Source organism: Rhinoraja longicauda, chromosome 9, assembly GCF_053455715.1.
Source record: "Rhinoraja longicauda isolate Sanriku21f chromosome 9, sRhiLon1.1, whole genome shotgun sequence".
NCBI lineage: Eukaryota > Metazoa > Chordata > Chondrichthyes > Rajiformes > Arhynchobatidae > Rhinoraja > Rhinoraja longicauda.
Genome location: NC_135961.1, coordinates 26,332,338 through 26,346,216, shown reverse-complemented (window position 1 = coordinate 26,346,216; position 13,879 = coordinate 26,332,338). Strand labels below are relative to the sequence as shown.

The 13,879-nt window shown below is 44.7% G+C and overlaps 1 protein-coding gene across 2 annotated transcripts in view; it reads left to right on the top strand.

The window, feature by feature from the left end:
- thada (THADA armadillo repeat containing) overlaps positions 1–13,879 on the top strand; it is a 335,484-nt gene that overhangs the window by 48,451 nt on the left and 273,154 nt on the right. For both annotated transcript variants that reach the window (XM_078404988.1, XM_078404989.1), the window contains exons 19-20: positions 3,043–3,207; positions 8,685–8,842. In XM_078404988.1, coding sequence (XP_078261114.1) covers positions 3,043–3,207; positions 8,685–8,842 — 323 coding nt within the window. The remainder of the gene's footprint in view (positions 1–3,042; positions 3,208–8,684; positions 8,843–13,879) is intronic.

Sequence of the window (13,879 nt, the reverse complement as noted above, 5' to 3'; positions counted from 1 at the left end):
AAAAATATCCACTGACGGGCTCCACAGCCCTCTGTGGCAATGAGTTCCACAGATTGACTACCCGCTGATTAACTACCCTAACTAGCACCTTTAGAAAACCGGGTCTCTGGTGCTGTAAGGCAGCAGCTCTACCGCTGCGACACTGTGCCACCTCTGAAATTGAAAGTAAGGCAGATGTTGCTTTGGTTTAGTTTAGAGATACAGCGCGGAAACAGGCCCTTTGGCCCACTGGGTCTGCTCCAACCAGCGATCCCTGCATATTAACACTATCCTGTACGCACTAGGGACACTTTTTACATTTGCCAAGCCAATTTACCTACATTCCTGTATGTTTTTGGAGTGTGGGAGGAAACCGAAGATCTGGGGGAAAACCCATGCAGGTCATGGGGAGAACGTACAAACCCCGTATAGACAGCACCTGTAGACGGGATCGAACCTGAGTCTCCGGCGCTGCAAGTGCTGTCAGGCTGCAACTCTACCGCTGCGCACTGTGCTGCCCTGTGTTTTGCCACGGTGAAAAACCAATGATTTAAATAATTCTTTTTTGTAGATCTCATTTTTGATTTAACATTGAGAAAATAAAAATCCATGAATATAACTTTTTAAAGTCAGAACTAGCAGTTATGATTTTTGAGTGCTATTTATGCTTCCTTCTCATGCAATGTGCCATCACATTTTCAGGCTTTTTTACAGGAAAGGTTTATTGATTCGACTGATCATGCTGCGGAAGGCTGCAAAATAGTCTATCTGTGGAGGAGCAATTAAGTCTAGATTTCTCTATTTAATGGCTATTTAATAATTCAGATGTTGCAGTCAGATTTCCTCCTTTATTCTATGGTATTGATAAATGAGGATCCCTGAATTCTAAATGATTTGCCGAGTCCAGTAGTAGCATTTAACTGTTTTTATTTAGGCATCAGAACAAAGTGTTAAAATATCTGCAGAGCTTTAGTAAAACCGAACATATCATCCAGTGCCCTCCATAATGTTTGGGACAAAGACCCATCATTTATTTATTTGCCTCTGTACTCCACAATTTGAGATTTGTAATAGAAAAAAATCACATGTGGTTAAAGTGCACATTGTCAGATTTTATTAAAGGGTATTTTTATACATTTTGGTTTCACCATGTGTTTATACATGGTCCCCCCATTTCAGGGCACCATAATGTTTGAGACACATGGCTTCACAGGCGTTTGTAATTGCTCAGGTGTGTTTAATTACCTCCTTAATGCAGGTATAAGAGACCTCTCAGCGCCTAGTCTTTCCTCCAGTCTTTCCATCACCTTTGGAAATGTTTATTGCTGTTTATCAACATGAGGACCAAAGTTGTGCCAATGGAAGTCAAAGAAGCCATTATGAGACTGAGAAACAAGAATAAAACTGTTAGAGCCATCAGCCAAACCTTAGGCTTACCAAAATGAACTGTTTGGAACATCGTTAAGAAGAAAGAGAGCACTGGTGAGCTTACTAATCACAAAGGGACTGGCAGGCCAAGGAAGACCTCCACAGCTGATGGCAGAAGAATTATCTCTATAATAAAGAAAAATCCCCAAACACCGTCAGACAGATCAGAAACACTCTTCAGGAGTTAGGTGTGGATTTGTGAATGACCACTGTCGGCAGAAGACTTCATGAACCGAAATACAGAGGCTACACTGCAAGCTGCAAATAACTGTTTAGCCGCAAAAACAGATGGCCAGGTTACAGTTTGCCAAGAAGTACTTAAAAGAACAACCACAGTTCTGGAAAAAGGTCTTGTGGACAGATGAGACAAATATTAACATATCAGAGTGATGGCAAGAGCAAAGTATGGAGGAGAGAAGGAACTGCCCAAGATCCAAAGCATACCACCTCACCTGTGAAACACTGTGGTGGGGATGTTATGGCCTGGGCATGTATGGCTGCTGAAGGTACTGGCTCACTTATCTTCATTGATGAGACAACTGCTGATGGTGGTAGCATAATGAATTCTGAAGTGTATAAAACCATCCTATCTGCTCAAGTTCAAACAAATGCCTCAAAACTCATTGGCTGGTGGTTCATTCTACAGCAAGATATTGATCCCAAACATACTGCTAAAGCAACAAAGGAGTTTTTCAAAGCTTGAGTGGCCGTCTCTGTAAGCCCAACAATAACATCATTGAAAACGACACAAAATGCTGGAGTAACTCAGCATCTCTGGAGAAAAGGAATTGGTGACGTCCCTGGTTGAGTCTGGAATCTGATGAAAGGTCTCAACCCGAAAGATCATCTATTCCTTTTCTCCAGAGATGCTGCCTGACATGCTGAGTTATTCCACCATTTTGGGTCCATCTATAGTGTAAACCGGCATCTGCAGTTCCTGGTTCACTATTTCTCATCTGGATGTGAAGACTGAGCGAGGACCTGCTTTAACTGCTCTTTGTGTTTTTCGCCTTGCTTTCTCCTCTGTAATGGATAAACATTCTGAAGAAAGGTCTCGATCCGAAACATCACTCATTCCTTCTCTCCAGAGATGCTACCTGTTTCTCCAGCATGGTGTGTCTATCTTCGATTTAAACCAGCATCTGCAGTTCCTTCCTACACCTGGATAACCATTTGCTGGATGAACTCAGTGGGTCAGGCAGCGTCCCTGGATTACATGGTCACGGTGGTGCAGCGGTAGAGTTGCTGCCTTACAGTGAATGTAGTGCTGGAGACCCGGGTTCAATCCTGACCACGGGTGCTGTCTGTGCGGAGTTTGTACGTTCTTCCTGTGACCTGCGTGGGTTTTCTCCGAGATCTTTGGTTTCCTCCCACACTCCAAAGACGTACTGGTTCGTAGGTTAATTGGCTTGGTAGATGTAAAAATTGTCCCTAGTGGGTGTAGGATAGTGTTAATATGTGAGCATCGCAGGTCGTCACGGACTCGGTGGGCCGAAGGGCCTGTTTCAGCGCTGTATCTCTAAACTGAACTAAACATGGATAGGCGATATTTCTGATTGGGACTCTTCTTCAGGCTATTTGACTAATGATTCAGATTGATTGATTCAGAGTGATGGTATTATGTTTCCTAAACAGAGACTGCTGAAAACTTGCATAAGATTATAAGTGAAATAAAACCACGGGACACAAACGATTACTTTGCACAAGTGAAAGTGATGAAAAGTGATGAAGACAAAGAACCAAGTAGAAATCTTCCTGGAGACTGCAATCCTGCTGAAGATTTGAGCATGACAATGACCGGTAACAAAGTCAAATATTTTTCTCAGCATTTATTTATTAAAGTTTCAGAAATCATATGAAAGTCTTGCAAAAACAAATTGGGGGCAGTCAGCATTGAATGCTCCCCAGAAATCAGTTCTGACGTAGCTTACAGAAGAGAGTTGATTAGAAAATACTTAATAACTTGAGAGAAGCATTTTTGATTAACAAGGATACTAACAACTCAAACACCATTGTAACAGAGAAGGTTTATTTTCAAGGACAGTTGTTAAATTACTGGACTAGTGATTCAGAAGCTTGGGCCAATAGTTTGTGGAGGCAACTTTATATTCTACTGTGGCAGCAGTGGAATTTATATTCAGGAAATTAATATCTGGAATTAAAATGTAACTGCAGCAGGTCCACTTGGCAGTTCTGCAGTGGACATTACTACACTTAGTTATTGGAAAAGAGAGCCAGATCTTCCTTTTGATCTGTAAAGGTGGGTTGTTTGAATATGTTTCTCTTCGATTGTGAACCAATTGAGAGAAGAAAATTAGAAGACCACTAGACCAAGTGGACCCATTGGGCCCAAACCTCTCCTGCATTGGTGCAGCACCCTCTCCTCCCCCCCTCCCCCATCCCTTCTTCCCCCCTCCCCATCCCCTCTGCCCCCCGCTCCCCACCCTCCCCCCCCTTCCCCTTCCCCTCCCCCCACTCCAACCCCCTCAACCCCCCTTATCCTCCCTCTTCCTCCCCTCCACCCTCCCTCCCTAGGAGATAGATTTAAACTTTAAAATGTGAATAACTTTTAAAATATAACACCGATTTCAATGAAACTTCTTCCATCAGCACCAAAGGAATGACGGTGAGTAAGTTGGGCCTAAAATTGTTGCGCTACCGTGTACCCCTTTGGCTGTAGTTCAGGAACAAACAAACAAACAAACGAGAGTTTTAGTATATAGATGATACAAAGTTGACCACAATTAAATAGGCTTCTGAAGTAGTCGTGCTGCAACTCTCCAGGAATGTCAATGTCCAGAGTAAACATTAAAAAACAGAATGTAAAAGATCTTTGCCATTGAGCCAACTTTACCATTGAGTGAAAGTATGATCCTTTACTTTTAAGCTCACCCTCCAACCCGATTTCCACTGCCATGACAGTTAGAAATCCTTTCAATCTCCCTCTCAACCATATCCAATGGCGAGGCAGTCATATCCCATCAAAGCGAACATTTCCAAGGCTTGCAGTCTTCTGAGGGAAGGCATGGTCTATTGAAGGGTCTCGACCCGAAACGTCACCCATTCCCCCTCTCCAGAGTTGCTGCCTGTCCCGCTGAGTTACTCCAGCATTTCGTGTCTACATGGTCTATTGCTCATACTAAGATTGTGTCAATTTCTTTCCAAGCTCTCCAGGTCAAGGATAAATCAGTTTAATGTCCACCATCAAACCCTGTCAGCGTGTTGTGTAATCTTATTTGGAATATAATGCATGGGTGCTCTTGAACTATGAAGGAGAAGAAATAACCCTTGAAACCATGTGGTTCTCTATCACCTTTCATCTATCATCTTTCATCTATCATCTTTCATCCATCCATTTCCATCATCTACCAAGATGCATTTTCAAATAGTGTTAGTTTGCCAGAGGAGATAGTTGAGGCAGGTGGTGTAACCACATTTAAAAGACTTTTGGGCAGGCACATAGATAGGAAAGGTTTAGTGGAGTGAGGGCCACATACTGGAGTAGATGGGCATTCTGGTCGGCATGGACAAGATGGGTCGAAGGGCTTGTTTCCGTACTGTATGACTGACTCTGAATCAAGTATATTTCTTTCAACTGTACAATTTCTGATCTGAGAGAAGGGGCAAAGTTTTAAAAAGATGCTTATTTTTTTATTTAAAAAAAAATGTAACTCATTCTGCTTTTTTAATTTTGTCCAGTGGCATCTATATACTAAAACTCTTGTTTTTTGGTTTTTTTTCTGAACTGCAGCCAAAACGGTACACGGTAGCGCGACAATTTTAAGCCTACCTTACTCACCGTCGTCCCTTTGGTGCTAATGGAAGAAGTTTCATTGAAATCGGTGTTATATCTTTAAAGTTATTCACATTTTAAAGTTTAAATCTATCTCGTAGGGAGGGAGGGAGGGAGGGGGGGGGGGGGGGGGTAAGGGGAGATGGAGTGGGGAGGGGAAGGGGAGGGGATTGGAGGGAGGGAGAGGGGAATGGGGGGGATAAGGGGGGGTTGAGCGGGATGGAGTGCGGGGGAGGGGGGAAGGGGAGGGAGAGGGGAATGGGGGAGAAGGGAGAGGGGAGGGTGGAAATGGGGGGTGGGAGGGGGGGAAGAGAGAGTGCTGCACCAATGCATGAGAGGTTTGGGCCAAACGGGTCCACTAGGTCTAGTTCCTAATAAAAAGGAAACCCCAGGTGAACGATGGTGTTACCTACCCCTCGAGCCAGTTTGAAGCAGTTTATTTTGGCCCTTGCATGCCATCTGGTGGTTTCTTAGAGGAGCAGCGCAATCACCGCAAATTGAATTGCAGCCCCACTCCAAACGTTTTGTATTGTTCCATCCATTGGTATCCAACTTCCTACAAGAATGTGCTGATCCATGTGAAGAGTGATTTATTTTGCTTTTAACTGCTTAATCAGCTGCTGCTTGACTAATCTTTTGGAATTTTTTGAGGATGTACTAAGTAGAATGGATAGAGCCAGTGGATGTGGTGTATCTGGACTTTCAAAAGGCCTTTAATAAGGTCCCACACAAATGATTAGTGCGCAAAATTAGAGCACATGGTATTGGGGGTAGGGTATTGACATGGATAAAGAACTGGCTGGCAGACAGGAAGCAAAGAGTAGGAATTAACGGGTCCTTTTCAGAATGGCAGGCAGTGACTAGTGGGGTGCCGCAAGGCTCGGTGCTGAGACCCCAGTTGTTTACAATATATATTAACGATTTAGATGAGGGAATTAAATGGAACGTCTCTCAATTTGCGGATGACACAAAGCTGGGTGACAATGTGAAGTGCGAGGAGGATGCTAGGAGGCGGCAGGGTGGCTTGGATAGGTTGGGTGAGTGGGCGGATGCATGGCAGATGCAGTATAATGTGGATAAATGTGAGATTATCCACTGGGGGCAAGAACAGGAAGGCAGATTATTATCTGAATGTTGTCAGATTAGAAGGGGAGGTGCAACGAGACCTGGGTGTGCTTGTGCATTAATCACTGAAAGTAAGCATGCAGGTACAGCAGGCAGTGAAGAAAGACAATGTTGGCCTTCATTGCGAGAGGATTTGAGTTTAGGAGCAAGGAGGTCCTACTGCATTTGTACAGGGCCTTGGTGAGACCGCACCTGGAGTATTGTGTGCAATTTTGTTCTCCTAATTTGAGGAAGGACATTATTGATATTGAGGGAGTGCAGCGTAGTTACACCAGGTTAATTCCCGGATTGGCAGGACTGACATATGATGAAAGAATGGGCCGACTGGGCTTGTATTCGCTGGAATTTAGAAGGATGAGAGGGGATCTTATAGAAACATATAAAATTCTTAGAGGATTGGACAGGCTAGATGCAGGAAAAATGTTCCCGATGCTGGGGGAGTCCAGAACCAGGGGTCACAGTTTAAAAAATTGGAGTAGGCCATTTAGGACTGAGATGAGGAAAACCTTTTTCACCCAGAGATTCACATCTGTGAAATTTTTAAGAGAGAGTTAGATTTAGCTCTTAGGGCTAAGGGAATCAAGGGATATGGGGAAAAAGCCGGAACGGGGTACTGATTTTGGATGATCAGCAATGAACATATTGAATGGTGGTGCTGGCTCGAAGGGCCGAATGGCCTACTCCTGCTCCTATTTTCTATGTTTCTATGTTTCTATTATCTCATAGACCATAGTCATACAGTATGGAAACAGATCCTTCAGCCCAACATGCCCACACCGACCAACATGTCCCATCTACACTGGTCCCACCTGCCTGCATTTGGCGTATATTCCTCTAAACCTGTCCTATCCATGTAGCTGTCTAATTGCTGCTTAAACCTTGGGCTAGTCTTGGCTTCAATTCCCTCCTCTGGCAGCTCGTTCCACACACTCACCACACTTTGCGTGAAGTCACCCCTCAGATTCCTTTATAATCTTTCCCCCTTCATCTTTAAACTCTGGTCCTGGGGTTCTTAATTTCCCCTACTCTGGGCAAGAGGCTCTGTGCATCTACCTGATCTAATCCTTTTATGGTTTTTTTTTGGTTTTTTTCTTCTCTTCAATTCTCAGCTAGAGGCACTGGGTGGTGCTCTAACGCCTGATATTGTTCATGATCCGTCATGTAAAACTCGAATTTGCGATAATTCTCCTGAATACATTCAACACAATTCCATCGAACAAACTAATCTAATGATCTATTAACTCAAAACAAAAACTCACCAACCAGAAACCCCTTGGAGAATGTTTTCAGAAAGGATCCTGAGTTAAATGTTTGCTATAATTCAAAATTATTATTTGAATAAAATCATCCTGATAGAATTAATTCCAGAAAATAAGGGAGAACATATGTCCTAATCTTTCATTCAGATATTTTGCTTAACTTTCTCTTTGGTTGCAAACTTAAGAGAGAAAATTTAAATGATTTTGAGCTGTTCCACAGTTGGATCAGTCTCTGAACCTGTCAAATGATTTGTGGAAAATATATATTTTTTAGCTTAGTTTAGATTAGAGATACAGCGCAGAAACAGGCCCTTCGGCCCACCGAGTCCGCACCGACCAACGATCCCCGCATATGAACACACACTACGGACAATTTACACTTATACCAATCCAATTAACCTACCCACCTGTACGTCTTTGGAATGTGTGAGGAAACTGAACATCCCGGAGAAAACCCACGCAGGTTATGGGGAGAACGTGCAAACTCTGTACAGACACCACCTGTAGTCGAGATTGAACCCGGGTCTCGGGCGTTGCAAGCACTGTAAGGCAGCAACTCTACCGCTGCGCCACTGTGCCACCCTAACCCACGCCTCCAATTGGAGTACATTGTACTGTATATTTTCTGTTAAACTTTTGTTTTTACATACAGTGATAATAAATGTGTCAATTGGGGAGTTGCAGTATCGTTTTATGCTCAGTGCTTCTGATTTGTGGCTAACATAGTTTGATGTGATGGTCAAATTATTCTATCATCAATATTGGGTTTATAAACTTGTCATGAGTTATTCTCAATACCTCCAAATGGGTGACAACTATGGTACTAGTGAAATTCTGTTTTACCTTTGTGAGTTGGGGATTGGGCATGGTGTGGAGTATCCTATTTGGAATAAAATTAAAATGCATTAAGGATGGAGATTTTTAATTTGGGACTACATATGCTGTTCATATAACTTTTCCATGGTTTAAAAATAAACGGATGCCAGCAGTGCCTCAAAATAGTGAGAAGATGGATAGGGAATGCTGTCAGTATCTGTTATTGCAGGGATTGACGCAAGTCCTGTGTGATTTTTATACTTCTGTCTCTTTACCATATGCAGATACAGATGGCCGCTCCTGCCAGGTTACTGCCCAAATGGTTCTCGTGTGTTGTTGGAGAAGTATGAAGGAAATCTCCTTGCTCTTAGGATTCTTGTGTCAGAATGTACCTGTTCAGTCAGTGCCTGACTCAAAGGACGGACTACTCGCATTCCACCAGGTACCACTTCAATCCCTTTACAAACGAGATATTGTTTCCATGCAGTGATCTTTGATGTTGGCAGACATATTGACGCACCTGTTGAAAAGCTTTACATTAAACTCCCATAATCCTTCTTCCGATTGCTCATCGATCTAGTTTGTGTGTAAAATGATGAGCCGAATAGATAAGGTATTGAGTATATAACATATAACAGTATAACAGAACTTTATTGTCATTCGGTATAAATACCGAACAAAATTTCAGCAGTCACAAGACACAGCAAAAAAGAAAAGAACACAGGACACACGACCCCAACACAAACATCCATCACAGTGACTCCAAACACCCCCTCACTGTGATGGAAGGCAACAAAACTTCCACTCTCTTCCCCCCGCACCCACGGACAGGCAGCTCGACCCCTACCGAGGCAAACGACACGCACAGCCCCCGCAAGGGGATGGAAGGCCCCGCGGCCGAGCCGCCCCGGGCACCGAAACGTCCCGCGGCCGCACCGGGCGATGTTAAGTCCAGTGGCCGAGCCGCGCCGGGCGATGGAAGGCCCCGCGGCCGCTGCTAAGTTCCGCGGCCGAGCCGCACCGGGCACTGAAACGTCCCGCGGCCGAGCCGCACCGGGCACTGAAACGTCCCACGGCCGAGCCGCACCGGGCACTGAAACGTCCCGCGGCCGAGCCGCACCGGGCACTGAAACGTCCCGCGGCCGAGCCGCACCGGGCACTGAAACGTCCCGCGGCCGAGCCGCGCCGGGCGATGGAAGGCCCCGCGGCCGCGCCGGGCGCTGAACCGTTCCGCGGCCGAGCCGCACCGGGCGATGGAAGGCCCCGCGGCCGAGCCGCACCGAGCGCTGAACCGTCCCGCGTCCGTACCGGGCGATGGAAGGCCCCGCGGCCGAGCCGCGCCGGGCACTGTTAGGTCCCGCGGCCGAGCCGCGCCGGCGATGTTAAGTCCAGCGGCCGGGCCGAGCCGCGCCGGGCGATGTAAGGCCCCGCGGCCGATGGAAGGTCCCGCGGCCGAGCTGCGCCCCGGGGAAGAGACCTAATAAAAGAAAGGTTTCACCCCCACCCCCACCCCCACCACACATACACAGCCAAAAACAGAAACAAAAACCATCCCAACACCGACACAAACAAAAAAAAGAAAAAAAGACAAAGACTGCCAGAGAGCCGCAGCCGTTAGGCGCAGCCACGTAGACACATAGAAGTTGAGATGTTATGTTGCAGTTGTACAACACGTGGTGAGGCCGCATTTGGAGTGGTGTGTTCAGTTTTGATCACCCTGCTACAGGAAAGATTCTGTTAAGCCGGAAAGGGTGCAGGTAAGATAGACGTAAAATACTGGAGTAACACCGCGGGGCAGGGACCATCTCTGGAGAGAGTTTCTAATGGCACACTTGGCTTCAGGTCCGCACACAGTAGAAGGGCGGCTCTTGTCTATAAAGTGTCTGTGGAGCAAGCATGTGTTAACAAACATTATATATGGTGCAAAGTTACTGCCTATCTGCTTGTCACCGGAGACCAGAAATGTATGGCTTGCTGTGGTAGTTTCCTTTAATAGACACAAAATGTAACTCAGCGGGTCAGGCAGATCTGGAGAAAAAGGATGGGTGACACTTCGGGTCTGGAACCTTCTTCAAAAGTTTCCTTTAACTAGGTCTGTACAGTTGGTGAGATGGTGACTCTTTGCCATTTATAGTGTCTGTGTTTTCTTGTTTCTCGGGGGAAATTCTCCATTTTGCTTGGCACGTTCTCGTGCGCTGCTATGGAAGATCAATCTGCTCGTTGCTCCAGACAGTTTTATGTCTGGGTCCGGTATTGCTTTAGAATATTAGGCCCTCACCATTGCCACAGTTCCCCATGATCATATTTTATGGGATTTATGGGGAAAGCATTTCCATTCACCGGATTGAAAATTAGTTTAGTTTAGAGTTTGGAGATGCAGTGTGGAAACAGGCCCTTCAGCTGACAGAGTCCGTGCCGACCCATACCCTAATTCTATCCTACACACAAGGGACAATTTACAGAGCATCTCGAGATGCTGTCTGACACACTGAGTTACTCCAGCTTTTTGTGTCTATCTTCGGTTTAAACCATCATCCGCAGTTCCTTACTACACAACCTACAAATCTGCACGTCTTTGGAATACAGGAAGAAACCTAATCAGCCGGATAAAACCCACGTGGTCATGGAGAATGAACAAACTCGGTACAGACAGCACCCATAGTCAGGATTGAACTTGGGTCTCTGGCGCTGCAAGGCAGCAACTCTACCGCTGCACCGCAATGCTGCCCTCGGTTCCGACACAGTGTGTTCGACATGAACCATTAACTCTGTGTTGGTTTCCACAGAAGCTGGGTGTTTTTCTCATTTATGTCAGTTTTCCAGTATCTGCAGTAATTTTTTGAATTACAGAATTATAATTGCATTTGGATCTTGCACAAAACTGCCCCGGTAGACAATCAAAGTCAATCAAAACTGAAAATTAATTTACCACAATTACAGAGATGGACATTGTGTGAGATTTTGGAGCCAGGCATCAAACCTTTTTGACAGGCCTATTATGTTAGCTATAATGAACTTTAATGTGATATTCTTGTTTGGCAGCAAAAAGAACTGCAATTGCTTGAATTGGAAAGATCCAGGCTGATTTGTTGCCAGATACAGCGTTCACATTTCAAGTGTGTTGTCCTGTTAAGTCAAGTAGTTCAGTTTAATTGAAACTGAATTTAAAAATATTTTTTCTAGGCATTTCATCTTTACTGTTTCCCGGTAATAACCTAGAACATAGAACAGTACAACAAAAGAACAGGCCGAACATAATGCCAAGTTAATCTCCCCAGCCCATGTGATCCATATCTAGATGCCTATCTCAAAGCCTGTTAAATGCTGCAATTGTATCTGCTCCCACTACCACCTCTGGCAGAGCGTTCCAAGCAAACACCATTCTCCATTTAAAAAAACAAACTTGCCCCGCACACCTTCTTTAGACTTTGCCCCTCTCACCTTAACCTGTTCAGTGCCACTCCTGTACACTGTGGTCATGGCCAATAGTGGGAAGAAAAACTTGGCAATGAACAGGTTAAAGCTATGCCCTGTAGACCTTGACATTTTGACCCTGGGACAAATGTTCTGACTGTCTACTCTTTGTTTCTCACAATAAGTTTATATTCTTCAATCAGGTCTCCCCTCAGCTTTTGATGCTCCAAAGAAAACAATTCACGTTTTACTGTGCTTATTTCCAAAAGTCATCCAGTGAGTCCATATGGATAGAACTTTGAAGCAGGAAGGAAATAAACATTTTGATGGGACTATATTAAAGGTCTCCATATAGTTAGCATGAATTAGAAGTGTGGAGAGATTGCAGATAGCTGTATGAATAATGGGGTCGTTTGGTGGAAGATTTCAACCTCATTTTGAGTGTAAAGGAGCTAGTAAATTTGGAGATGATGCCATAATTGGTGGTATAGTGGATGGTGAGGAATGATATTTAAGTTTACACCAGGATCTCGATCAAATGCAAGGTGGGCAAGCAATGGCAAATGGAATTTAACACTGACGGGTGTGAAGTGTTACAATTTGGGCAAGGCAAGACTTGCACAGTAAATGGTAGAGCCCTGTAGAGTGTTGTAACACAGAGAAATCTGGGAGTACAGGTGCTTGGTTCCCTGAAAGTGGCAGGTCAGGTAACAGTGTGGTGAAGATGTTAGGCACACTTGCCTTCATTGGGAAGGGTGTGGAGTACAGAAGTTTGGACATCATGGTGCAGCTGTGCAGGTCATTGGTGAGACCACACTTGGAGCACTGTGTGCAGTTCTGATCACCCAGCAGCAGGAAAGACATCATTAAGTTCGAAAGGGCCGAAACAATTTCACCAGGATATTCCCTGGACCTGTAGTTTTGAGACATAGTGGAGGCTAGGTAGGCTCAGATGTTTATTTCCTTTGGAGTGTAGGAAGCTAAGGAGTTGAAGTAAATACAATCATTGATAAAGTGAATGCTCACAGTCTTTTTTCCCCCCAGGGTAGAGAATTCTAAAACTAGAGGGTAAATGCTCAAGGGGAGATTTAAGATGGACCTCGGGGACAACTTTTTCACTCAGTTGACGGTCCATATCTGGAATGAGCTGCCAGAGGAAGCAATAGAAGCGGTTACAATTACGACATATAAATGGATGGGAAGGGTTTAGGGGGATACAGGCCAAATGCAGGCAAATGGTACTAGCCCAATGTGCCAATTTGGTTGGCATGGTCAAGGGCTGAAGGGCCTGTTTGCCATCTGTACAGTTCTATGACTGTGACTCTACAGCAGGGACAAGATGCGCCAAAGGTCCTGTTTCCATACTGCATAGCTCGATGACTATTGCGAAGTTTTTAACGATGAATTTGACATAGTCTGAAAGTGAATTAACTTTTAGGCTAAAGCTGAAAGTTTGAGAGCTCCTACAAGGGATGTCTTTGTAGAACTGCAAAAAAAGCTTCTGCAATAAAAAAGATATAAGTGGACAGCATGGTGGCACAGCAGAGGAGCTGCTGCCTTGCAGTGCTTGCAGCGCCAGAGACCCACATTCCATCCAAGTATGGGTGCTGTCTGTAGATGGAGAGAGTTTGTATGTTCTCCCCGTGACCTGCGAGATCTTTGGTTTCCTCCCACACTCCAAAGACGTACAGGTATGTGGGTAAATTAGCTTGGTAAATGTAAAAATTGTCCCTCGTGTGTGTAGGATAGTGTTAATATGTGGGGATTGCTGGTCGGCGTGGACCCGGTAGGCTGAAGGGCCTGTTTCTGTGCTGTATCTCTAAACCAAATTAAACTAAACTGCACAGTTTTCAATTATGCAATGTTCAGAAAGGCATTTCAAGGATTTTTTAATCAAGTTTTCAGTACCTTTATTCTGTAACCAGTTGTGTAATTATTTGGCTAACCTTCAGTTAGCTATGTAAGTCCTATTGCTAACATCATTGCGACATAGCTTCCAACCGCAATTAACCATCCTAAAACCATTTCAGCTGCACTGGGTAAAAAATTTCCTTTGCAAAATTAA